A 27644-nucleotide genomic window follows, 5' to 3' on the forward strand; every position below is an offset into this window, starting at 1 on the left:
TAGGGTATCTTAGATGGTAACCAATCTAATTTGGTTCATTTAGTCCTTGTGTAGTTCATTGTCCTTTGTCCATTTTAAAATAATGTCCAGTTTAATAAGTGTTCCTCGAAATGTCACATAATTACAGTTAGCACATCGGGATATCTAAGGTGGTTACCATATAATAACTTACTGCAGTTTTCTTGTGGAATTCATTATCCTTTGTCCATTATAAAACAAAGTCCAGTTTCATAAGAGTGCCTCAAACAGTATAATGACAGTTAGTACATAGGGATATCTTAGATGGTTTCTGGTCTTAATTTATTCTACTGCAGTTTTCAAATGGTTAATTTTGTACTTGAGTAGTTATTGTTCTTTGGCCATTATAGAACAATGTCCAGTTTGATGATCATGATCACAGAGCTTGGTGCATGTACAGACATTTCCTTTTGGTTTCCACGCAAATGCTGATGCATAGCTTCTGTACTCTGACTTCAGTGGACTTGGTTTGAGTTTGGAGTTTTCCTTCTCCTAGGAGAGTTTCCTTACTAGGATTCTGAGCCTCTCCAGCCCAGTTTTGATTTTGGAGTTTGCTGCTTCTAGACAGTTGTCTTTCTTGATGTCCTCTTGTTGTCCGGTCCATATTAGTCTAGTCTCTACCCTTTGACCAGTCCAGCTTGGGTGACCCTAACAGGAGCTGATGCTCCAGCTGACATAGCTCTCCGAGTCATTGAGACAGGCAAGCTACCTCACCACGTCAAGAGGGGCGAGATGTAGCCCAGTGGTACAGCGCTTGCTTGCTGTGCGGTCGGTCTGGGATCAATCCCCGTCAGTGGGCCTATTGGGCTATTGCTCTTTTAAAAGAGTAGCCCATGACAGCGGGTTTCCTCTCAATAATGTCTGATGACATATAACCGTAAATACAATGTGTTGAGTGCATCGTTAAATAAAACATTTCTTTCTTTCATCACATCAAGGAATGGACCATGAGATAGAATGTCCAGTTTAATAAGCCTAATTCGAACTGCCACATCATTGCAATTAGCATAGTGCGATACGTGTTGGATGTTTAATTTGTGACTGCAGTTTTGGTTCATCAGTTTTAGTCCTTGGGTAGTTAGTTCATTGTCCTTTGTCTGTTGTAACTTAGACAGTATCTAAATAAGTGTGGTTCGAACTGTTATCATTATCTTTAGTACATCGCCGTATTGGGATATCTGTTAGATGTTTACCCGTCTAATTTGTGACAGCAGATTTATTAAAAAATTTCTCAGATTATGGATGTTCATTGTCCTTTGTCAGTTATAAACCTTGTTTTTGAAGACAGTATCCAAATAAGCATTCGTCAATATGTAAAATCATTTCTTTTGAAAGTTAAATTTGTGACTGCAGGTTTAGTTCATTTAGGCCATGTGATGTTGTTCCTTTTATCTGTTGTCTTCTGCATGTCCCTTTAAACATCCCCTCCCGATGTAGCCCAGTGGTAAAGCACTCGCTTGATGCGTGGTCGGTTTGGGATCAATCCCTGTCAGTGGGCCCATTAGGCTATTTCTCACTCCAGCCAGTGCACCACGACTGGTACATCAAAGACCGTGGTATGTGTTATCCTGTCTATGGGATGGTGCATATAAAAGATCCCTTGCTGCTAATCGAAAAGAGTAGCCCATGAAGTGGCGACAGCGGGTTTCCTCTCTCAAGGTCTGTGTTGTCCATAACCATATGTCCGACGCCATATAACCGTAAATAAAATGTGTTGAGTGCGTCGTTAAATAAACCATTTCCATTGAATCTACTGAATGAGCTAAATCCTATCTCCATGTCTGAGAAAATAATTGTCCTGCACCTGGATTCATTAACTGATGTGCTAGTGTGTATTCAGACATTCTTTTCCTCTATTAAGACCGTACAATAAATGTTTAGAATACCTCATGAGTCACTGCACTCTTTCCTGTGTTGTTGTTTTTTCCCCCAAACTCTGCATATACATCTATACTCAAAGTGCAGTCAGAATAAATTATTAAAATAAGTACGAGGAGGTAATAATATTTTCTCTCTCATTTTTTTTTTTTTTTTTTTTTTTTCCTTTTTTTTTTATTGGCTAGCTTGGCTGTAAGTGCAGACTCCTGGGTGTGTGGGCTGGCATCACTTCAAATGGGATTTTAAGAATGCTATGGAGCTCTACACAGTGCAAAGGCATTAGTGTAATGTGAAATGTACATCAGTGAAACGTACAACGCTTCTTGAGACAAGATAGTTGCTTGTACATCTCTACTTGCAGATAAATGTGTTGAGTCAGGTCATATTGCACCAAGTAACTTACTTTTTTTTTCTTTTTCTTTTTTCTCTCTATCTCTCTTTCTGCCTTTTTTTTAACAAACATTAATTAATCTGGTTATATGTCAGGGCTTTAGTTCGCATCAAAGTTACAAAAGTTAAAGCTTGTTTTGTTAAACGACACCATTAGAGCACATTGGTTAATTAATTAATCAGTGGCTATTGGATGTAGATTGCATCAAAATTGAAGCGATAAACACTGTGCCCAAAATGCATATGCCGAAATTAATCACGCCCAAGCAGGGTGGAATTTAGCTCAGTCAGTTGAGTGCTCGCTTGAGGTGCTTGCGTCGCAGGATCAAAACACCTCTGTGGATCCATTCAGCTGATTTTGTATTTCTCGTTCCAACCAGTGCACCACAACTGGACAAAAGCCGTGGTATGTGCTTTCCTGTCTGTGGGAAAATGCAGATAAAAGATCCCTTGCTGCATTAGAAAAAATGTAGTGGATTTCTTTGATAACTACGAGTCAGAAGTAACACTAACAAATGTTTAATATCCAGTAGCCGATGATTAATTAATCAATGTGCTCTAGTGGTGTCTTTAAACAAAACGAACAAACTTTATTAATCACGTTCAAATTAAGTACAAAGATCATTGTTACAGGCTGAACTCAAAATATTTAATTTCAAAACCATTGAAATGTTACGGGTAATTAGATTAAAAGAACTTGAAATGTATTCTTGAATATTGACCACTCTACAGCAGCTGTTAATGACAGTACTGAACTAAAACGACCTTTCTGCACTCAGAAAAGACAAAAGACCCCTTCGTGCTCAAATCAGTGAGATCTAAAGCACTGTATATATGCACCTTCATGGAATACATGTTTGCAAGTTTGTTTTATTTTATTAGTTTTTGTTTGTTATTATTTTTAGTATTTTAATTCGTCTTACTACATATATTTAATAAATAAGGTTATTTAAATTTTAAGTAACTTCATGTTTGAAATTCAAAATCTTGTAATCATTGCTAAATTGCCAAAATCAAATAAACTGAATTTTGTATTTCCAAATAGCTATTTTTTTATCCCACTGCCCCCTTTGCTTTGACTCCTTTGAATTCCATCTCATTTCTTCCCGATCTGGAAACTCCTATCTTTCAACTTCTTTTGCTGTCCACCTCCACATCCCAGTCCTGGTCTCTCCAACCGCGACAGGTGCTTGTCTCTTGGCATATTTTAATTTGATTGAATTTAATTTGATTTTTTTAAAATATTGTGTAATCACTGACTGCCGTTTGTAAAATCTTCAGGAGCATAAAAAAGATCCCCTGAATTTTTTTTGCGAGAGTCATTGTTCTCCTCAGAAGTTAGCTAGCATACCTTAATTGTTAAAATGTAAATGTCACCAAACTGATAATAATATTTCACTGTCATTTATAATTATACTAACCATCCTTACTTTTCATTTTAGTCCTATTAACAAGTTTACCACTAATAATCATCAAACAAATATTAATTTAATCACTGTCATTTTGAAGTTTTGACTGCTCATTAATAATTACTACCTAACCATTCTCACTGATTAACTTTACGACCATCACTATATATAAACACCACTGTCAAACAGTTCATTATAAGTAATAGTTAGAGGACGAGAAACAATACTTTATCGGCGTATAAAGGTAGTGCGACACTACCTTTATACGCCGATAAAGTTTTGTTACTCGTCCTCTAACTGTCTTAGAGCAGAGCCAAAATCTCGTGCAGCAATACCGCTTATAAAGTGAATGTCTGAAGTACTTTATCGGGATATAAATGTACTTCACGTGACCAAATATGAAGCTCCCATTGGACTAGAAATTCAACTGTGCTCTAATTATTAATCACTGTTCTTTTGAAGTTTTCACTGACGTCAGCCGTAAGTGTACGTAACAAATTCGGAAAACACTAATTTCCGCCTCCTGACAACACGTGAACATTTTGAAAGTAACAACAATAATTAAATATAACAGGGAGTTACTAGTAAGCAAGTAAATAAACAGCAATATCGTGGGTTTTTTTTTCATTGGTTTCAGTTAATTTGCGAGATTGCTACACACCTCACCCGCCCCTTCTGCAAATTTGTGATAATTAGGAACACCGCGGCTTATTATGAATAGAAATATGCCGAAGTGTTCTGAATGAGGAATATTCTGATAGACCGTACGATTTCCGCTTACATACATCCAATGAGAACAGTTGATACATTTTATATTACGGAAGACACCACTGTTTTCTTTTTCTGAATGAAAGCTTTTGGTTTCAGTTTCAATTTCTAAAAAATGATATAAGTTAACAGTATAATATTTTTACCTTGCAAATTTGTTAAGGGGAACGTTTTTTTGCGTGCTGAGATACGATTTACTGGTGCTATATGGGCGTGAGCGTGATCTCGCCTGTTAAACAGCAGTCACTGGTGTAATATGTATTTATTTATAACTTACTAAAAGGTTGTTGATGTTTTTTAGCTTTTTTAGCTTTTTTTATTTTATTATAGGTGTACATTTTCTTTCTTAATTTATTTTTGGCATTTTGTTTTACTTTTTTTTTCGCAGTGTTAACTCGACTACATTATAAATCAGACAAAAGTCTTGTTGTACAACCAGTCATAGGTTTTCAATAAGCATCTTTGGCTTGGCGTCAGATAAACACACATTTCCTTGTTCAGATGGCGGCCGGAATGCCTCTTTAACAAGTTCATACAAAGCTGCTGGCTTGGATACATTACATGAACAGATGTATTCTGACAGGCTGGTTGAAATGATTTTTAAAAAATGAAAGCTTATTATGTTTAACAACACCACTGGAGCACACTGATGAATTAATCCTGGGTTATTTGATGTCAGGTATGTAATATTTCTGTCACAGTCCTCCCGAGGAAAGACTACTACAGTTTTCCATTAGCAGCTAGCAAAGTTTATATACATTAGGAGTGCACTGATATATGAAAGGCTGCGGTATGTGCTATCCTGTCTGTGGGAAGATGCATATAAAAGATCCCTTGCTACTAATGGAAAAATATAGCGGATTTCTTCTCTAAGACTATACCAAATGTTTCACATCCAGTGACCAATGATTAATTAATCAGTGTGCTCTAGTGGTGTCGTTAAACAAAATACAACTTTAAACAAACATTCTTATACCTTTTTTTTTTTTTCCTTTTTTTTTTTAAATAAAATTTATTGATCCCAGAAAACAAATATGGTAGTACCCAGTGTTCGAGATTAAAATTTTGAGGCAGTATCCCAGTTGGATACTAACATTTCAAAATCTGGTATCCCACCTGAGAATTTAGTATTATATGGTATCCCGGTGGGATACTGGGTTCTTGAAGTCTGGTATCCAAAATTAAATTCTGGTATCCCCGGGATATCGGGATACTGTTAATCTCAAACACTGGTACCAGTGTTGAGGCCTTGGCATCACTACTTTAAAATCTTTTAATATGTTAAACATTGTACATAAGTGAATAGTATATATATATATATATATATCACATTAATCGAACAGTAATAATGGACATAGATACATGTAAAATATAGTTTATAATTTTATGGGCTTAACAGAGAAGCTATCAATAATAGAAATAAAGAGAAGGAAGGAGAGAGGAAAGAAGAAAGAAAGATTGAATTCCTTTTTACCCTTGGTACCCTCTGGCAGAAACCCTATTTGTACGTATACCCTCTGGCAGAAACCCTATTTGTATGTATACCCTCTGGCAGAAACCCTATTTGTACGTATACCCTCTGGCAGAAACCCTATTTGTATGTATACCCTCTGGCAGAAACCCTATTTGTACGTATACCCTCTGGCAGAAACCCTATTTGTAGGTGTACCCTCTGGCAGAAACCCTATTTGTAGGTGTACCCTCTGGCAGAAACCCTATTTGTATGTATACCCTCTGGCAGAAACCCTATTTGTATGTATACCCTCTGGCAGAAACCCTATTTGTATGTGTACCCTCTGGCAGAAACCCTATTTGTAGGTGTACCCTCTGGCAGAAACCCTATTTGTAGGTGTACCCTCTGGCAGAAACCCTATTTGTACGTGTACCCTCTGGCAGAAACCCTATTTGTACGTGTACCCTCTGGCAGAAACCCTATTTGTACGTGTACCCTCTGGCAGAAACCCTATTTGTACGTGTACCCTCTGGCAGAAACCCTATTTGTACGTATACCCTCTGGCAGAAACCCTATTTGTACGTGTACAATTGTATAAATCACTGACCCTTCGTGTGACACAAAGGAAAAAATGTCAAAGTGCCATGATCAGAGTTGACGGTGACAGATTATGTAAGTTTACTGTGTGTGTGTGATACACATTTCTTTATTTACACAAACAAGGAAATAACACTACCATAGTCTGATTAACTTACAGTACAAAGTATGCTTTTTTTTTTTTTTTTTTTTTTTTTTTTTTTTTTTTTTTTTTGGCATAACAAGTTCGAATCATTCTTGTATTCAAACCTGAATTATACTGGGTGTGAAATATTTTTAAAAAAACCCCACCTCACAAAACCCCTATTTTTATATATTTTTTCACTTTGATGTGGAAATATATCATAATAATATACTTTTGAAATATTGTAGGGGCAGGATGTAGCCCAATGGTATAGTGCTCGCTCGATGGACAGTCGGTCTGGGATCGATCCCCGTTGGTGGGCCCATTAGGCTATTTCTCGTTCCAGCCAGTGCACCACGACGTTTCATATCAAAGGCCATGGTATGTGCTATCCTGTCTGGGATGGTACATATAAAAGATCTCTTGCTGCTAATCAAAAAGAGTAGCCCATGAAGTGATGACAGCGCGTTTCCTCCCTCAATATCTGTGTGGTCCTTAACCATATGTCTGACGCCATATAACCATAAATAAAATGTGTTGAATGCGTCGTTAAATAAAACATTTCTTTCTTTCTTTCTGTTCACGTGTCGGTTACACAAACTTTAAAATCACATGAACCACCTATCGGTTATGTGGTGAACAAATTACATCCTAAAATTATAAGTACCATATACCAGAAGTCAATTTGAAAATCGGTTTATTTGTTAAATACATTTGAACCACCAATGTGGCATAGAACCGTTGTTCAAGTGTTTTACAATTAGGTAGGTCTAACCCATCGGTTAACTGAACAATCAGTTACCTAATTAAAACTAACCCGAACCGTCTTCGGTGACCTACGATTTTTAAATATTGTCCCCTGCATAGGCCATGGTATGTACTATCTTCAGGCCCTCTTTATGGAATGGTGCATATAAAAGATCCCTTGCTGCTAATTAACAGAAAAGAGTAGCCCATGGAGTGGCAAAAGTGGGTTTTCTCTTTATGTATCTCTATGGTCCTTAACCATACATGACTTGTAGAATTTTAATAAAAATTCACAAGCCATGGGATCAGTGATTTTAAAAATGTACTAGCTACAATAAAAAAATTCACTAGCCCTATTTTAAGTAAATACAATTTTACTAATAGGAATAGTCAGATATGTCACCTAAAGAAGGAGATAGAGCTTAAAAACCCTTAGATTGGGGGGTTGGGGGGGGGGGGGGGCAGCAGGATATTTGTATTTCCACAATACACTAAAATACAGCATTTGACAACTTCTTTGTTTTTCACTAGCTGTTGGACATGGCGATAGTAGTTATTTACTAGCCCAACATTGAATATCACTAGCCATGGGAGTGGGGCTACCATAATCTAGAAGCTCTGTCTGGCATGGTAATGGTAGTTATTTACTAGCCCAACATTGAATATCACTAGCCATGGGAGTGGGGCAACCATAATCTAGAAGTCCTGACCATATGTTCAAATGTGTTGATCGAGTGCGTCATTAAATAAATCACTTCTTTCTTTCTTTCCTTTATAGAAAATATATCTTGAATCCACCCTTGAAGTCAGAGTGCATCATTAAATAAATCACTTCTTTCTTTCTTTCCTTTATAGAAAAAATATCTTGAATCCACCCTTGAAGTCAGAGTGCATCATTAAATAAATCACTTCTTTCTTTCTTTCCTTTTCTAGAAAATATATCTTGAATCCACCCTTTTCTAGAAAATATATCTTGAATCCACCCTGGAAGTTGGCCTTTCAATGGAGGTAGCTGGCCTGCCCTTGTACCTGACATAAAACCTGTTACTGTGTATGTCATATTAGCTGAGACATGGAAATGTGATACATGTATCTTCATAGTGAAAATGTGTCCTGTTTTTTGGTCTCACATTGATAGAATGAAAAGAGCGAAATACTTCTCAAACCGGTCCGAATTACCAAATGTTTAATATCCAATAGCTGGTGATTAATTTATCAATGTGCTCTAGTGATGTCATTAAACAAAACAAACTTTACTTTCCTCTAAGACTATATATCAGTAATAACAAATGTTTGACCTCCAATAGCCGATGAATAATTTGTCAATGTGCTCTAGTGATGTCACTAAACAAAACATTAAAAAGCTTAAAGATAGGCCACAATGAGGTGTAGTTAAACAAACATTAGAGTTGCGTTCTGTTCTGTGCCCCATTAAAAGCGACAAATAAAGACTGCCAAGGCCTTAGATCTTTTATAAACTGCTGTACACTAGTTTATTTGTTGCCAGACGAGGTTTTTTTCTTTTTCTATGGAGTGTTGTGTGCATGATAATATGAGTGTACAGAAAACGACAGCTTGGCCAGGATATGGGCAGTGCAGTGGTGTCACATTTGAATTATGAGTCAAGCACTTGTTGTTTTTGTCTGTCTCACCTTGTGGGTTATATTCCCTTGTCGACACACATACAAGTACACACATATGCACACAGGTATGCAGGAGTGAACTACATTTCCGATCTCCATATTAAATGTACATGTGTATGTATAGATGCATACATGTCAGGCATGATGTAGTCCAGTGGTAAAGCACTCGCTTAATGCGCGGTAGGTTTGGGATCAATCCCTGTTGGTGGGACCATTGGGCTATTTCTCGTTCCAGCCAGTGCACCATGACTGGTATATCAAAGGCTGTTGTGTGTGTTAACCTGTCTGTGGGATGGCACATATAAAAGATGCCTTGCTACTAACGTAGCAGGTTTCTTCTCTACAACTATATGTCAACATTACAAAATGTTTGACATCAAATAGCTGATGATTAATAAATCAGTGTGCTCTAGTGGTGTCATTAAACAAAACAAACTTTTGGGGGTCCGTATAAAAGATCTCTTGCTACTACATAGTGGGTTTCTTCTCTAAAATCTATTTGTCAAATTACCAAATGTTTGACATCCAATAGCCGATGATTAATAAATCCGTGTGCTCTAGTGGTGTCATTAAACAAAACAAACCTTATGAACATTTAAAGGTGTAATCTGAAATACATTATTAATATTTAAGCATTAATTCATCACTTACCGGCCTCAGTGGTGTCATGGTTAGGCCATCGGTCAACAGGCTGGTAGGTACTGGGTTCAGATCCCAGTCGAGCCATGGGATTTTTAATCCAGATACCGACTCCAAACCCTGAGTGAGTGCTCCGCAAGGCTCAATGGGTAGGTATAAACCACTTGCACCGACCAGTGATCCATAACTGGTTCAACAAGGCCATGGTTTGTGCTGTCCTACCTGTGAAAAGCGCAAATAAAAGATCCCTTGCTGCTAATCGGAAAGAGTAGCCCATGAAGTGGCGACAGTGGGTTTTCTCTCAAAATCTGTGTGGTCCTTAACCATATGTCTGACGCCATATAACCGTAAATAAAATGTGTTGTGTGCGTCGTTAAATAAAGCATTTCTTTCTTTCTTAATTCATCACTTGTTTTCTTCTTTCTGTGGTGTGTGTTTCTTCAGTTTTGATTAGAAGTAGAAATAAATACTTTTGTGGTGAGCCCCTGGACAATGCCATCTACTCTGATCCAAATCCCAGACTAGTTGAAACATGTCAGCAATCAACACATTTCACTACTTACTGGTACTGTAACTCCAACCTGGCTACATTTTACAGGTTTGACATTAATGTAGTTAATTATGAAGTTGCTTCATACAGATTTTTACCTTGAATATTTCATATCATTTCAACTTATTTTTGTGCTTATATCCAATTAAGGTTCAAGCACGCTATCCTGGGCATACACATCAGCTATCTGGACTGTGTGTCCAGGACAGTGGGTTAATTGTTAGTTGTTAGTGAGAGAGAAGGGGGTGTCGTGGTCTTACACCTACCCACTGAGTCATTAAAACTTGCTCTGGGTGGGAGCCAGTACCAGGCTTCGAACCCAGTACCTACCTGTGTCCAGGACAGTGGGTTAGTTGTTAGTTGTTAGTGAGAGAGAAGAGGGTGTCGTGGTCTTACACCTGCCTACCCATTGAGTCGTTAAAACGTGCTCTGGGTGGGAGCCAGTACCGGGTTGCGAACCCTATACCTACCAGCCTTATGTCCGATAGCTTAACCATGACACCACTCAGATTGGTTACCTTGAATAACCCTTCTACTCCCACCCTTACCCATAAACCTCACCCTCATTAACTGAAACAGCGGGCCCTTAAACTCTTTATGTGTGAATAACTGTAACCTTTTGAAGACTGGTATATATCTATTTATACAATCTGTTTCTGTATCCATGACTTCATTAACATAGTTGACAATTGCATGGCAACATCCATTTCAAATCTATTGAACCAAGGGAGAAGAAGAAGAAAAAAAAAAAAAACGGATTATAAAAGGCTTGCATGATCAGTGTGTGGCTTGGAGCCGAAGTGGACAACTTTGAAGCGCATATTAAATGACTTCACATAAGATCACAGACGGTTTTTGCATGGACTAGCAAATAGTGTGTGTATTGATTGACGATGGTTCATGATTCGGCCCTACAAGACGTTTCTTTCACAACTAATCATTTGCGTTTGGCTCGTATATTTCTCTCTGAGAAACCATTTCAATTACGGCCGCCGCGGATAGTCGGAAAGTGTGCATCTTTACAAGAGAATACAGTCACTCTCTGTGTGTATAACAGACAGACAGACAGAGCTAGTTTCTATATCTGTTGCTCAGTTTGGTAATTAAAGTTAAACTTTGTTTACCGACACCACTAAAGCACATTGATTAATTAATTGATCATCGGCTGTTGGATGTCAAACATTTGATAATTGTGACATAATTATAATCTTAGAGGAACTCTTTATAGTTTTCTATCCATCCTTTACGAGAGAATGCAGTCAGTGTGTGTATACGACAGACAGACAGACAGACAGACAGAGTTAGCTGCTATATCTGTAGCTCAGTTTGGTATTAAAGTTAAACTTTGTTTAAGTGAGTGTGCTACTGACAGCTAGATTCCCATCCTGTTTAATATTATTATTTTTTTCACTTCAACTTATTTTTGTGCTTATATCCAAGTAAGGTTCAAGCATGCTGTCCTGGGCACACACAACTCAGCTATTTGGGCTGCTTTTCAGGACAGTGTGTTAGTTGTTAGTGGTTAGTGAGAGAGAAGAAGGTGTAGTGGTCATACACCTACCCACCGAGTCGTTAAAACTTGCTCTGGGTGGGAGCCGGTACCAGGCTGCGAACCCTGTACCTACCAGCCTTATGTCCGATGGCTTAACCGCGATACCACCGAGGCCGGTGATATTAAAGTTGCATGTACCCTAGTTATTAAACAATCTAATTAAAATTAGCTCCACTATTACATGTGGATCTAACAGCAGCCCGTTGGAGTTCATGTCCAGTTGACCTTTCATTCGACCAATCAAAACCTTACTTGCAAAATCATGCCAGTGATTTGAATTTTTTTTTTAAACATTCAGGATTAAGCTGAGGGTATACGAAATGATTCAGGTGACTTACGAAGTATGCCAGAAACTAATTTCAATATAAAATTTTATATAACATTCGTTTCAAGACGAAAAAAAACTAAAAAACTGTGATGGTATAGCCATAAAATCTGCTTATACTAGTATACAATCCAGAGTTTATTACTGCACTTTACCCCCTGTTTTTTCAGTGTTGAAATAGACCAACAAGTTTGCCTATTGCATAAATAGTCTTGCCCAATATTTTTAGAATTTGTATGCTCCCAAATAACGCTATAAAAGGCGAAGTGTAATTGGTCGATATTTAAATTATTATTTATAGATAAAATGTCACCTGGACACACGAGTCCACACAATGCTGTTAGATCTACTGGTAGACCCAGTAGAGCTAATTTTAATCAGATTGGTTATTAAACTGTGTAAAATTGTTTCATCTACAACAGCTTTAACTATTACCATTAGCTCACGGCTTCGCTGATTCACACATATAATTATTTTTGTTTATACCCGGAACGTAAAAGAAATAACAGACAATCCGTAAATGGTTATGATTAATAAAGACTTTTTAATGACTACAGTTAAATATTAAATATGTTGAAATCTTGTTTGAAACATCAGTGTTTGTATATTAAATGTGTTTTGGAGGTAATCCTAATGTTTCTAATACCCAAAACTGAATTTTGGCTCCCAATAATTTTGCATATGTGGTCTATCAAAGTTCATGGTATGTGTTGTTATGTCTGTAAAAAAGTGTATATTAAAAAATTCCTTGTTACTAATGGGAAAAATGTTGCAAATATTACCAGATGTTTGATATTTAATAGGCAATGATCAATAAATCAATGTACTCTAGTTGTGGCATTATGCAAATCGATCTTTAATACAAACATGAAGCTGGCACTGGGATACGAACCCAGTACCAAACGGTTTTCATGCCTTGATGACCATGCCACCACAAAGCTGGTTTCAAACTGGTGTAATATACAGGGTATGCATGCTTATGTGTAGATTGCTAGGGGTGATGACTTGAATTGACAATAAGCACATTATGTAAGCTGGCACTAAGACTTGAACCCAGTACCTAGCAGTGTTCAGGCCATGATGACCATGCATCCAAAGCCAGTTCCAAACTGGTATAATATACAGTGTATGCTTACATTGTGCAAGATGATGACTTGGAATTGACAGTAAATATATTATGTAAGCTGGCACTAATACTTGAATCCAGTACCTAGCAGTATTCAGGCCATGATGACCATGCATCCAAAGCCAGTTCCAAACTGGTGTAATATACAGTGTATGCTTACACTGTGCAAGATGATGACTTGAATTGACAGTAAATATATTATGTAAGCTGGCACTAAGACTTGAACCCAGTATCTAGCAGTCTTCAGGTCAAATCCTGTAACTTCCAGTCTTCATTTCAATGGCCATGCCACCAAAGCTGGTTCCAAACTGGTGTAATATACATTTGTATTGTTAGGTTGCCAGGGGCGATGACTTGACAAGAAACACAGTATATAAGCTGGTACTAAGATTTGAACCCAGTACCTAGCCGTCTTCAGGTCAAATCCAGTAACTTCCAGTCTTCCTTTTGATGGCCATGCCACCACCAAAACCGGTGGTTCCAAACTGGTGTAATATACATTTGTATGGTTAGGTTGCCAGGGGCGATGACTTGAATTGACAATAATCACAGCATGTAGCAGACTCACTGATGTCGTGGTTAATTTGTTTCTTCCATCCCAGCTCCGGCTTAGCCCGGGCTTGTTTTCACACAATTATACTTTCCATCTGCCCAGCTGATGTCCCACTGAAAGCGGATTCAGATAAATAACAGCATGAAAACCACACTGTGGGCTTGCTTAACAGTTTGTCGCATCTTAGCCCAGAACAATGCCCGACTGGCAGCGGCCATTTTTATAGAATGATCATCTTTGCCCTGGGAGTCAGGTGGCATATAATGATAGCTAAATTAATAATACTTTGGAGAATTTATGATTTATAAAATAAATTAAAAATGTATAAAATTTAGTCCTTTTTTTTTTTTATGACACATTGGTGGATTGATTAATGGTTAATTTTTAAATGGATTAAAGTTAGAATTTGGCTGTCTAGACTATATTTTGCTGCCCTGTCAGTGGGCCCATTGAGCACCACGACTGGTATATCAAGTCTGTGGTATGTGTTATCCTGTCTGTGAGATGGTGCATATAAAAGATCTCTTGGTGATCGGGGTGGGATGTAGCCCAGTGGTAAAGCGCTCGCCTAATGCATGGTTGGTTTAGGATCAATCCCTGTCGTTGGGCCTTTTGGGTTATTACCCGTTCCAGCCAGTGCACCACGACTGGTATATCAAAGGCAGTGGTATGTGCTGTCCTTTCTGTGCGATGGTGCATATAAAAGATCCCTTGCTGCTAATCGAAAAAAAGTAGCCCATGAAGTGGCGACAGCGGGATTCCTCTCTTAATATCTGTGTGTCTGATGCAATATAACCGTAAATAAAATGTGTTGAGTGCATCGTTAAACAAAACATTCCTTCTCAATATCTGTGTGGTCCTTAACCATATGTCTGATGTCATATAATTGTAAATAAAATGTGTTGAGTGCGTCGTTAAATAAAACATTTCCTTCCTTTCCATATTTTGCTGGAATTGACTTCTTTTTTAATGATTCAGAAAAAAACTTCAAATTTTTATGTTGACCACTTAAGATGCATATAAAATTGTTTTTGCTTGTTAACTAGTCATGTTCTGATAATCAGTTATAATTATTAAAAATTGATTGGTTGAGTAGATTGATGTAATAATTGATTGAAATTTTAATTGTGGTTGTTCGTCCAGTTTAATTGATGAAATTGATGTAAATATTGTTTGTTTTTGTTTTTATGTGTACATAAAGGAAAAAAGGTAGTAAATAGTTACTGATGATAACATTTAGTGATTTGTAGGGTTTTCTCTGTAAACAGTCTTTACTTGCAGGTAGATTAACTGTAAAGTGCCACTAGTTTGACCAGTATAATTGGTATATCAACAGATGTGGCATATGTTAAGTATTTGTGAAGCTGTATAAAAGAAAAAACAACAACATGATCGAGTTAGCTGAACGGTTGCCATTCCCGCTTGTTATGTATTTATCAACCTGTCTTTATTTGTTTTAATTTTTACAAATCAGATCTGTGTGTCCAACCAGCTGTCATAGTTTTCTCCCTGGACACATTCATCCACCTGTGGTCTAGGATCGAATCCTGTTGGGTCTGGGATCAAACCCTGTGATGGGCCCATTGGTCTATTTCTTGTTCCAGCCAGTTAAAACAAAAACAATCTTAACATTAAATAAAACATTTCTTTCTTCCTCCTTTTTGACCAGCCTCGGTGGCGTCATGGTTAGGCCATCGGTTTACAGGCTGGTAGGTACTGGGTTCGGATCCCAGTCAAGGCATGGGATTTTTAATCCAGATACCGACTACAAACCCTGAGTGAGTGCTCTGCAAGGCTCAGTGGGTAGGTGTAAACCACTTGCACCGACCAGTGATCCATAACTGGTTCAACAAAGGCCATGGTTTGTGCTATCCTGCCTGCGAGAAGCGCAAATAAAAGATCCCTTGCTGCTAATCGGAAAGAGTAGCCCATATAGTGGCGACAGCGGGTTTCCTCTCAAAATCTATGTGGTCCTTAACCATATGTCTGACGCCATATGACCGTAAATAAAATGTGTTGAGTGCGTTGTTAAATGAAACATTTCTTTTTCCTCCTTTTTGCTTTGCCATGTCCGCTTAAGTTTATCATTTGGTAAACCTGACAGCTAGCATTAATCTGCATCCACAGAGGCTACAGCAGCCAGTGAAGTGCTATCCTTTCTGAAGACGGATCGTCATCGAAGATAAAAATAAAAACTGGCCATGTTGGTGGAGAAATTTTGATTCGCTGCTGCTTGCGGAGATATTTGCCATCATTGTGACAAGTCGTCGTGGTATGCTGTGCTGGGCTATATGACCAGATACATTTCTTATTGATTTTAGACGGCTGTCTGCCCACCATGGCCTCCACTGTGTGGAATAGCCAAGATCTTATGATTGTGTATTATCTCTTATCAATATGAGCCAGCATGTAGGCTGCCTTAAACTGGTTTCAGATCATTTCAAGAATTAGAAATACCCTTGTGTTCTTTTGGTAACCTAAAACTGGATTCGGATGATTACAGAAATGAGAAACCTTGTGTGTGGGTTTTTTTTTTTTTTTTTGTAGACTGAAACTGGTTTTAGATTATTAAAGAATTAGAAACCTTGTGTTTTTTGATAAGTCTGAAACTGGTTTCTGCTTATTACAAAAACTGGGGCTGGACATAGCCCAGTGGTAAAGCGCTCGCTTGATGTACGGCCAATCTAGGATCGATCCCCATCGGTTTGCACATTGGGCTATTTTTCGTTTCAGCCAGTGCACCACGACTGGTATATCAAAACCCATGGCATGTGTTACCCTGTCTGTCGGATGGTGCATATAAAAGATCCCTTGGTACTAATTGAAACAAATGTAGCGGGTTTCCTCTCTAAGACTAAATGTCAAAATTACCAAATGTTGGACATCCAGTAGCTGATGATTAATAAATCAATGTGCTCTAGTGGTGTCTGTAAACAAAACAAAACTCTTTTTTTTGGCATGAAAGCCCCTAATTTTGTACAAGACTACCAATATACAGTGTGAGACAGCTTTGAGTACACTACAGTGCAAACTGAGTTCCAAATAACTAAATATTATAACACCTGCCTGCAAGTTTGATTATTAAACTCCAGGTTTCGTATTCATAATGAAAGAAAGAAAGAAAAATGTTTTATTTAAGTACACACTCGACACATTTTATATATGGTTATATGGCGTCAGACATATGGTTAAGGACCACACAGATTTTGAGAGGAAACCCGCTGTCGCCACTACATGGGCTAATCTTTCCGATTAGCAGCAAGGGATCTTTTATTTGCGCTTCCCACAGGCAGGATAGCACAAACCATGGCCTTTGTTGAACCAGTTATGGATCACTGGTCGGTGCAAGTGGTTTACACCTACCCATTGAGCCTTGCGGAGCACTCACTCAGGGTTTGGAGTCGGTATCTGGATTAAAAATCCCATGCCTTGACTGGGATTCGAACCCAGTACCTACCAGCCTCTAGACCGATGGCCTAACCATGACACCACCGAGGCCGGTCGTATTCATAATGATAAACATACATAAGAAACATATGATACTTGATTATCTATCTATTTTAAGTATATGAGGCCTTGAGTTAAGTATGCTTATGAATGTGCAACCAGGGCGAAACCAAGCATGGAGGGTGGGGGTGGTGCAAAAGACCAGTTACACCCACTGAAAAACCCCTGCCCCACCCAAACAATTTTCAGTTTTAAAGTGCTTTTTTTTATTTTTTTTATCGACATCTACCTGGAGAACTTCAGTTAATTAAGGTGTCCAAATTATTTTCTTCACTGTTCTCCTTGTTGGTAGAACTGTCCTCAGTGGAGTGGTGGCTAAGCCGTCACACTACAGGCTGGAAGGTACAGGGTTCACATCCCGGTACCGGCTCCCACCTAGAGCGAGTTTTTATGACTCGGTTGGCGGGGTGGAAAGCCACTTCATCGACTTCTCTCTCAGTAACAACTAGACACTGACCATCTGTCCTGGACAGACATCCCAGATAGCTGAGGTGTGTGTGTGCCCAGGACAGCATGCTAGAACCTTAGTTAGATATGAGTACGAAAATAAGTATAAAAGAAGGAAGGAAATGTTTTTATTTAGCGATGCACTCAACACATTTTATTTATGGTTATATGGTGTTAGACATATGGTTAAGGACTACACAGGTATTGAGGGATGAGAATGAAGGAAGGAAGGAAATGTTTTTATTTAGCGATGCACTCAACACATTTTATTTACGGTTATATAGCGTTAGACATATGGTTAAGGACCACACAGATATTGAGGGATAAGAATGAATGAATGAAATGTTTTTATTTAACGATGCACTCAACACATTTTATTTACGGTTATATGGCGTCGGATATGTATAAATGAAATAAATGAAGGTGGAATTTAGCTCAGTTGGTAGAGCATTCGCTTGAGTTGCTTTGATTGCAGGATCGAACCCACTAGGGGGAACCATTTTCTTCTTTTTTTCTGTCCTAACCATTGCCCATAACTAGCCTATCAAAAGCTGTGGTTTGTGTTGTCCTGTGTGTGGGAAAAATTGCATATAAAAGATCCCTTGCTACTAATAGGAAAATGTAGCGGGTAATCTCTGAAACTAAGTGTCAGAATTATCAAATGTTTGACATTGAATAGCTCAGTGGTACATACAGCACTGGCCGCGGTATGTGTTATCCTGTCTGTGGGATGGTGCATATAAAAGATGCCTTGCTGCTAATCGAAAAGAATAGCCCATGAAGTGTTGACAGTGGGTTTCCTCTCTTAATAACTGTGTGATCCTTAACGATATGTCTGACCCATATAACTGTAAAATAAAATGTGGTGAGTGTATTTTTAAATAAAACATTTCCTTCCTTTGAGTAGCTAATGATTAGTAAATCAATGTGCTGTAACTAGTGATATTGTTAAACAAAACAAACTTTAACATTGTTCCCTGAGTTACTTTAGGCCAAGAACTTTAAGCATAATGCATACACGTTTATCCTCATACAACTACACGGGTCACGCTTCTGTTCATGAGGTATGCTAATAACTTGCATACTATATTATGCATGCACACATATGCAGATATGCCAGTGACTTGCATATACAACAGGTCTCTTAAATAGGAAGTAAATTATTGCCTGCTGTTTTTGTTTTTGGGGTGGGTTTTTTAAAGGCATATTGTCACGGATTTAAGGACCTTATTTCTCTAAAATTGGATATCAAATATAAATTACATTTTGGGGGGATATCAACCCTCACTATTGTATCGCCCAAACAACCACAATGAAGAGATATTCATGTCAACGCTGTCGGCAATTTTAGTTTTTTAATTGTGGACCGTCGCCATAATTCAATTATTTTTACAAAATATCATTAACAAGTGGGATATGTTGGTTATGTTAAAGGCATACTGTCACGGATTTAAAGATCTTATTTCTCTAAAAATTAATAGTGAATAAAAATTAGATTAATTGTTGGAAACTAAATCTAGCTATAGCATCACCGTAACTGAACCATGATGGAGTGAAATCCATGTCAATCCTCTCGGCAATTTTAGTTTTTGAATTATGGACCATTGCCATAATTCAGTTTTTTTTTCTTTTTTTTTTACAAAATACCATTAATAAGTGGAGTATGAGTATAAAGATGGTTGAATAAAGTACATTTAGGGAAAAATCTAATTATTTTTGTTCAGGTAATACTTTGTTAGGCAATTAAATAGGTCAGTGGTCTGTGACAATATGCCTTTAATTGGTCATGTCATTTAGGAGGTAGATGGCCATTGCTACCTGTTAATTACATCATTCCATAATCAAAGTTAGTACCTGATGTCATGTAATATATAGCACTGCATACATTGCTTCTAGTGACGTAATATATATCAGCTGTCAGCAGGGTCGTGATGTCATGTAATATGTAGCACTGCATACATTGCTTCTAGTGACGTAATATATATCAGCTGTCAGCAGGGTCGTGATGTCATGTAATATGTAGCACTGCATACATTGCTTCTAGTGACGTAATATATATCAGCTGTGAGCAGGGTCGTGATGTCATGTAATATGTAGCACTGCATACATTGCTTCTAGTGACGTAATATATATCAGCTGTGAGCAGGGTCGTGATGTCATGTAATCTGTAGCACTGCATACATTGCTTCTAGTGACGTAATATATATCAGCTGTGAGCAGGGTCGTGATGTCATGTAATATGTAGCACTGCATACATTGCTTCTAGTGACGTAATATATATCAGCTGTGAGCAGGGTCGTGATGTCATGTAATATGTAGCACTGCATACATTGCTTCTAGTGACGTAATATATATCAGCTGTGAGCAGGGTCGTGATGTCATGTAATATGTAGCACTGCATACATTGCTTCTAGTGACGTAATATATATCAGCTGTGAGCAGGGTCGTGATGTCATGTAATATGTAGCACTGCATACATTGCTTCTAGTGACGTAATATATATCAGCTGTGAGCAGGGTCGTTATGTCATGTAATATGTAGCACTGCATACATTGCTTCTAGTGACGTAATATATATCAGCTGTCAGCAGGGTCGTGATGTCACGAATATCAATCCTGGAGACAGCTTTAGTAAGCTTAAAGGATTGATTTTTTTCTTGAGACAAGTGTCAGAAAAAAAAAAAACTCTACAGGGCTCGTACTGGAACAAATTTTGGTTTAGCCAGTTTTCGGAAATGTAGAGTATTTCCTTGAAAATCATTAAAATATGGTCAATTTGAGGAATATTTTATTAGCCAAAGTCTAAATTTTGTAGTCATTTTGTATAAAAATTGGCTAATTTGGCAATGTACAGGGTGAAGCCCTGCTTCTACAAAAGGATAGGTTCCAGTAACTAATATATTATATGGTACTTACAGTATTTAGGGTTACAGACGAGTGTTTTAAGATATATTTGTGCTCTCTCTCTTTCCAGTTTGTCTACAGCCCGGTAATGCTATGAGCAAAGAAGAAAAGTCATCACCCAGTCCTGGTGGCCATGGACTCTTTGATGCAACCAATCACTTGCTTGGTGAGTTGTCTACCTTTTCGTACCTATTGAAGAAACAAAGATCGCCGGCTATATATGTAGAGAATAACTCTGGTTACCGTCTTAAGATGTCGCATTTATTCTGAGCAGCACCAGCGTCGGTGGCGTCGTGGTTAGGCCATCACTATCTACAGGCTGGTAGGTACTGGGTTCGGATCCCAGTCGAGGCATGGGATTTTTAATCCAGATACCGACTCCAAACCCTGAGTGTGTGCTCCGCAAGGCTCAATGGGTAGGTGTAAACCACTTGCACCGACCAGTGATCCATAACTGGTTCAACAAAGGCCATGGTTTGTGCTATCCTGCCTGTGGGAAGGGCAAATAAAAGATCACTTGCTGCCTGTCATAAAAGAGTAGCCTATGTGGTGACAGCAGGTTTCCTCTAAAAAACAATGTCAGAATGACCATGTTTGATGTCCAATAGCCGATGATAAGATAAAAAAAATCAATGTGCTCTAGTGGCGTCGTTAAATAAAACAAACTTTACTTTTATTCTGAGCAGGATAAAGCCGATATCTTTAGTCAGTAACAGGTTATTTTGTTGGTCCTGCGATCCTATATAATTAAAAAAATTAATTAAATTATGCACCACTTTATTACACAAAATTAATTAAATTATGCACCACTTTATTACACAAAATTAATTAAATTATGCACCACTTTATTACACAAAATTAATTAAATTCAACTTATTTCCGTGCTTATATCCAATTAAGGTTCAAGCACGCTGTCCTAGGTACACACCTCAGCTATCTGGGCTGTCTGTCCAGGACAGTGGGTTAGTTGTTAATTATTAGTGGTTAGTGAGAGAGAAGAGGGTGTCGTGGTCTTACACCTACCCAATGAGTTGTTAAAACTCGCTCTGGGTGGGAGCCGGTACCGGACTGCAAACCTTGTACCTACCGGCCATATGTCCAGTAACTTAATCACAACACCACTGAGGCTGGTACAACTTAACCATTGTCTAGGGTAGTAGCTCACACATGTTGAATGCCTCATTGCCTACAATATCTGTACACCAAAACAAAATAGTTCTTAAATAACAACAATTTATTTCTCATTTATAAAACTAGTTCTGTCCCCAAAAAGCTATATCAGTGAAATATAAGTTAGTGAAATTAAATCAGTTACATATCAGTGTTATCAGTCACTCAGTGATGATAACACATTTTAGAGTGAAAATTTCACTATTTCAGTCTAAAATGTGTTATCGTCACTATAGAAAGTGTTATCTTCACTGTAAGAAAGCCGGAACTATTTTGCTGCTGGCATTTTAAAAATAAAGGTAAATTGCCAAAAATTATATAATAAATAGAATGTTTCATGTTTTTTTGGTCAAATATGATTTATATCTCATCGAGTGAAGTTTGCAATCATATCACACTCGTTGCGCAAGTTTTCTAACTAAATTTGTTTTTCACCTTTGATTTTAATTGTCAGTCAGCATTGTTTAAAACTATTTCCTTTTTTTATTAATGGTTTAATAATTTAATTCTGTGTATGTATTTTTAACATTTGCTTATTTTGAAATTTTTGGTAAAGGGCCAATTTTTTAATTAAAAATTCCGCTTTAGAATGCTTTATATAATTTTTACATTTAGTGATTTTGAATTTTTTTGGTAGCGATCCATGTTTTTAATAACAAAATTAAGTCTTTTTGGTAATGGTCCATTTTTCAAATGACAAAATTATGTTTTAGAGTGCTTCATATATTTTTACATTCGGCCATTTTAAAAATGTTTGGTAACAGTCCATTATTTTAATAATGAAATTCAGTCTTAGAACATTGTTGGAAGGAAGGAAATGTTTTATTTAATGACACACTCAACACATTTAATTATGGTTATATGGCATCAGACATGGTTAAGGACCACATAGATATTGAGAGAGAAAACCCGCTGTCGCCACTTCATGGACTACTCTTTTCGATTAGCAGCAAGGTATCTTTTATATGCACCATCCCACAGACAGGGTAGTACATACCATGACCTTTGATATACCAGTCGTGGTGCACTGGCTGGAATGAGAAATGGCCAAATGGGTCCACCGATGGGGATCGATCCCAGACCGACCGTGCATCGAGCGAGCGCTTTACCACTGGGCTACGTCCTGCTCCTTAGAACATTGTTGGAAAACATTGTTTCGTATACATAAATAAAGGTTTGGTGATCCTCAAGCTTGCAACTTTTTTATTTCTAGAATATGTTCACCACATAACAAATTAACAGTTCATAAACTAACCGATCAAATTGGCAGTTCAAGTGAATTCAAAGTTGTACCACCGAAGAAGTGTTTGTGTGAAATATATGTATTGTTTTAAAAGACCTGAGTTATCATTAACAAGAATTTCTCTTTGATTCCATTTACATTCCTTTTCTTTCTTTTCCTTGAGAATATATACTGATACACCAAATTTTTTAAAAATAAAACATATCTAAAATTACAGCTTGTTTAAAGAAACTGACAAGATAATAAACCTTTGATTTTTTTTTTTTCCACTTTAAAACTGATAAAAAAAAAGTGGGTTTTTCATTGAGTTGGTTGAAATCCAAAGTAAGGGAGATAACCTTTAATTAAGACTATATGAAGAGTTCAGATCCAAAACAGATAAATCCATTTTAGTAATTTTCTGCAAAAGAAGTTTTTTGTTATAATTTCTATGTAAAACATATCAAATCCACAATGGGTGATCTTAAGTTGAAATAAATAAAGTAAATAAAGGACAGAATTTAAAAAAAACAGGAATAGAAAACAGAACATGACGCCTTGAAGTAAGTAATGATAGTAGAAGTCAGTTTTGGGATAAACTGGCGTTTATTGCTTTTTGTGCTTTGACTCTTCATATACTGATGTAGAAGAATGAAAAAACAACTTACAGCTTGTTTAATGAACCTATTATGTTTTTCTTGAAAACTTACCAGAAAACTTTCTCTTTTTTTCACCCAGTTGGCTCAGGTCCAAACTAAGGGAGGTAACCATTGATAACAAGGTACTATGAACACAGAATACTGATTTCCCTCCTCGATCTTACCCAAGCTTTTATTTCCACAGGTCCACCCCCCATCAGTGGGGACTCCACGTCAAGTCCAAGCCTTGTTTTCCCTCATCTAGGCCATCTACCTGCATTTTCTCTGCTTTCCCCACCCCCGGGGTTCCCTCCTGCTGCCCTGTTCGGATCACTAGGACTTGTTAACCCGCTTCACACCTTTGGCCATGGCGCCAACCCAATTACAGGTGAGTGTCTTTTTGTTTTTGTTTTGTGGCAAATAAATTTATTTTAAAAACGTTATTTTAATTTAAAAAGCCATCTGCAGGGCCTCGTTCCACGAAGCGATCTTAGCCCAAAGATCACCGTAACTGCACACCTAACATATACACTTACGGTAATCTTATCGCTAAGATCGCTTTGTGGAACGGGGCCCAGGATTCTGAGAATTGAAAGTTCGCGTAATCCATTCATGGGTCATGCAGAAATAAATTCAGGTAACTAATACAGCGGTGCAGAATTATAGGTTATTAAACAAGCTTCCATTTCGTATCATGTTTATGTCCCGAGTGAAATAATTTTCAATTGTCACGAGCTTTAGCGAGTGACAATGAAAATTATTTCACAAGGGACATAAACATGAATCGAAATGGTAGCGAGTTTAATATCCTATTTATTACCCATAATCAGTCTTAATTTACATCACTCATCTCGTTTGGCTGACGTTCCTGTAACTTATAGTGTATGGTTGTAGTGCGCCAATTGATGGCGTCATCGCATGACGTCAAATGTGTTACGTCCCACTTGGCATTCTAGTGGGACGTATCACTTTGATGTGTACCAAGATATTTTTAACATGGGTAATAAAATTTACTAGCCCACCAGAATTTCTACTAGTTCACCAGTCTATAGAACAATATATTATTAACAAAATTATAGTATACAGTGTCTTCACTTCAAATGATATATATAAATGTATGGACAAAACATTATTAATAACACTTGGTAAGTGGTCAACATCATGTGGCAAACAAAATCAAAAAGAGAGATAGACCGTCGAACTCGTCCGTCAGAATTTTTACTCGCATAAGGCGAGCAGGCGAGTACTTTCTGCACCCCTGCTAATATCCTTTTTGTACAACCTGTCATGTCCATATAAATGATGTCTTAGATTTAATGGTTAATGAAAAACAGGTTGTGTAAAATTAATCTTGTGTGAGCGAGTTTCATTCCCGCAAATGTCAAGAGGCCTGACCTGGAGCCGAGTGTAAACTGTGATTTGCCAAATTTCTAAAATATTTGACTACTAATTTGTCAAAAAGCTCGTTAATTCAAAAATCATGTGTCATAAATTTGCAGAAAATCTACCATTTTAGCTGGCTCACAACTCTTTTTGTCTGCACATCTGCTAGGATATGATCATAATTCAACCAGACCACGTTGGAACATTTTGTACCAAGCACCACCGTTGCCATTCATAGCACGTTGGTGTTCAAATCTCCTTTTTATTGAAATCTCTTTTTTTTTTTTAAACTAATCTAAAATAAATAATAATAAACCATAAAAGAAAAAGAACCTCACTGAAAATAAATGCATTGTTTGCTTGATCATAAAAAGGAGATCGCCAGTCAAACTGGTGGATATAATTTTTAACTTGTCTGTCAAAATTTGAATTTTCTCATTGGGGACTGAACTATGGTAGTACTGTCTGCAGCCCTGTGCTAACAGAATGAATGAAGGAAATATTTTATTTAACGACACACTCAATACATTTTAATTACGGTTATATGGCGTCAGCCATATGGTTAAGGACCACACAGATATTTAGAGAGGAAACCCGCTGTCGCCACTTCACGAGCTACTCTTTTCTATTAGCAGCAAGGGATATTTTATATGCACCATCCCACAGACAGGATAGTACATACCATGGCCTTTATTACACCAGCAGCTTTAATACTGGGCTACGTGCCTCCCCTAACAAAATGAGGCCATTTGGTCTAGACCAATAGAGATTTGTTTTTTTTTAGGGCTTTATGGCCATGAAGCAGGGCAACAAGGCAGACTTCAAGCAGTGTTTTAATATAACACAATAGCACTCATTCAAAATAAACAAGTGTGAACGGTTTCATGTTTTCGTTATAAAAACCAGTGTTTGGGTATGACAACCAGTTAGTAACATGCAAAATAAGACACTGCCGGTTTACCTGTGAGACTGGTTAATTTTGAAGGCATTGAGGCACATGAATAGGGCATTACAGAAATGTACTGCACTGCTGGGTTCCCATGACTGGTACATCAAAAACCACAGTATGTGCTGTCCTGTCTGTGGGAAAGTTTTAAAAAAAACCCACAAAACCTATAGCATGTCGCTAAAGGAAAACTGTAGTGGGTTTCCTCTGAAGATTGTGTGTGTGTTAGAATTGAGAAATGTTTGACATCAACTTGCTGATGGTTAATTAATCTCTGTGCTTTAGTGGTGTCATTCAACAGAACGATCTTTAACAATATAAAAAAAAAACCTCTGTGGTTGAATTTCTTGTTGTTTTTGTACTGTATTATGAATTCAATACAAAACTGGAGACATAAATGTGCTTGTTTAGTGAGCCTTTGTTTTTTTTCTCGTTATGTCTTTGTTTATGGTGGTGGTGGCAAGTCTAAAACAATTTTTTTTATTTGCAATCCTTAAAATTGACAGTTGCAAGCAGCATTTTTGTTACAAAAAGTTGTAGCAAAATTAGTTGCAGTGACATTTTCAACCATTTGGTATTTATATTGTTATGATTTGTACTAAATTGTCATGGTATGTGCTGTCCTGTCTGTTAATGATCATCGTTTCAAGGGCTGAATTAGAATGTATTTTTATAAGCATTTGCTAAGATGGTAAGATGCTAAAGGTGTAGTACTATTACTATACATTTTTTTTAGCTTTCAGGCTGCATCACAGTGTCTTTATTCATAGGTGGTCTTTGTATACAGGTTCAAATATGTGCTGTATGCTGTATGAAGCGACAGACCCTTTATAGGAAAGGATTTATTAGAGAAGGTTACCAATATAGGAGCTTTTGACTGTTATATCCATCTTTCTTACTCACCCATTGGTGAGAACACCATGCATTATTTTTGATAACACATGGGTTGTTAACACACGTACGTGTGTTGACAATTTCAAGACAAATGACTGGCTGCTCCTAGGTGATGACCAGGTCATCAGTGCCATGCAGCCAATGAAAAACAACTTGTTGTGAGATAAATGGCATCTAATGGCCACTCATGTATTATTCTCTATTTATGTTATGTTTTAAAATTAAAATTATTTCAAATAGACATAGGTCAAATTATCAGTGTTGTTTGGTGTCTGCTTAAATAATAGACACAGTTTGTTTTTTCCAACTTGTAGTGAAATATCAGATAACATTACATGCTTTCATTTCCATTAAAAGCTCAATTTAAAAAAATAAAATAAATAAAAAGATGTTGAAAATCCAGCATTAAAATAGTTTTTTGGCTAAAAGGAAAAATGACCAATAGTTAACTCTTAAAAGGAAGGAAGGAAATGTACACACTCAGCACATTTTATTTACGGTTATATGGCGTCAGACATATGGTTACGGATCACACATATAGAGAGAGAGGAAACTGGCTGTCGCCACATCATGGGCTACTCTTTTTTTTTCGATTAGCAGCAAGGGATTTTTTATATGCACCATCCCACAGACAGGATAGCACATACCACAGCCTTTGATATACAAGTCGTGGTGCACTGGCTGGAACGAGAAATAGCCCAATGGGCTCACTGATGGGAATTGATCCCAAACCGACTGTGCATCAAGCGAGCGCTCTACCAC

At 37.4% G+C, this 27644-nt stretch overlaps 1 protein-coding gene across 12 annotated transcripts in view; it reads left to right on the forward strand.

Annotated features, from left to right (window-relative positions):
• LOC121384967 (bromodomain adjacent to zinc finger domain protein 2B-like) overlaps nucleotides 1-27644 on the forward strand; it is a 115686-nt gene that overhangs the window by 20070 nt on the left and 67972 nt on the right. For all 12 annotated transcript variants that reach the window (XM_041515466.1, XM_041515468.1, XM_041515467.1 and 9 more), the window contains exons 2-3: nucleotides 20700-20795; nucleotides 23865-24047. In XM_041515466.1, the coding sequence (XP_041371400.1) occupies nucleotides 20723-20795; nucleotides 23865-24047 (256 nt within the window). In that variant the 5' untranslated portion in view covers nucleotides 20700-20722. The remainder of the gene's footprint in view (nucleotides 1-20699; nucleotides 20796-23864; nucleotides 24048-27644) is intronic.

The sequence above is a fragment of the Gigantopelta aegis genome, chromosome 11 (genome assembly GCF_016097555.1).
Source record: "Gigantopelta aegis isolate Gae_Host chromosome 11, Gae_host_genome, whole genome shotgun sequence".
Classification (NCBI taxonomy): domain Eukaryota; kingdom Metazoa; phylum Mollusca; class Gastropoda; order Neomphalida; family Peltospiridae; genus Gigantopelta; species Gigantopelta aegis.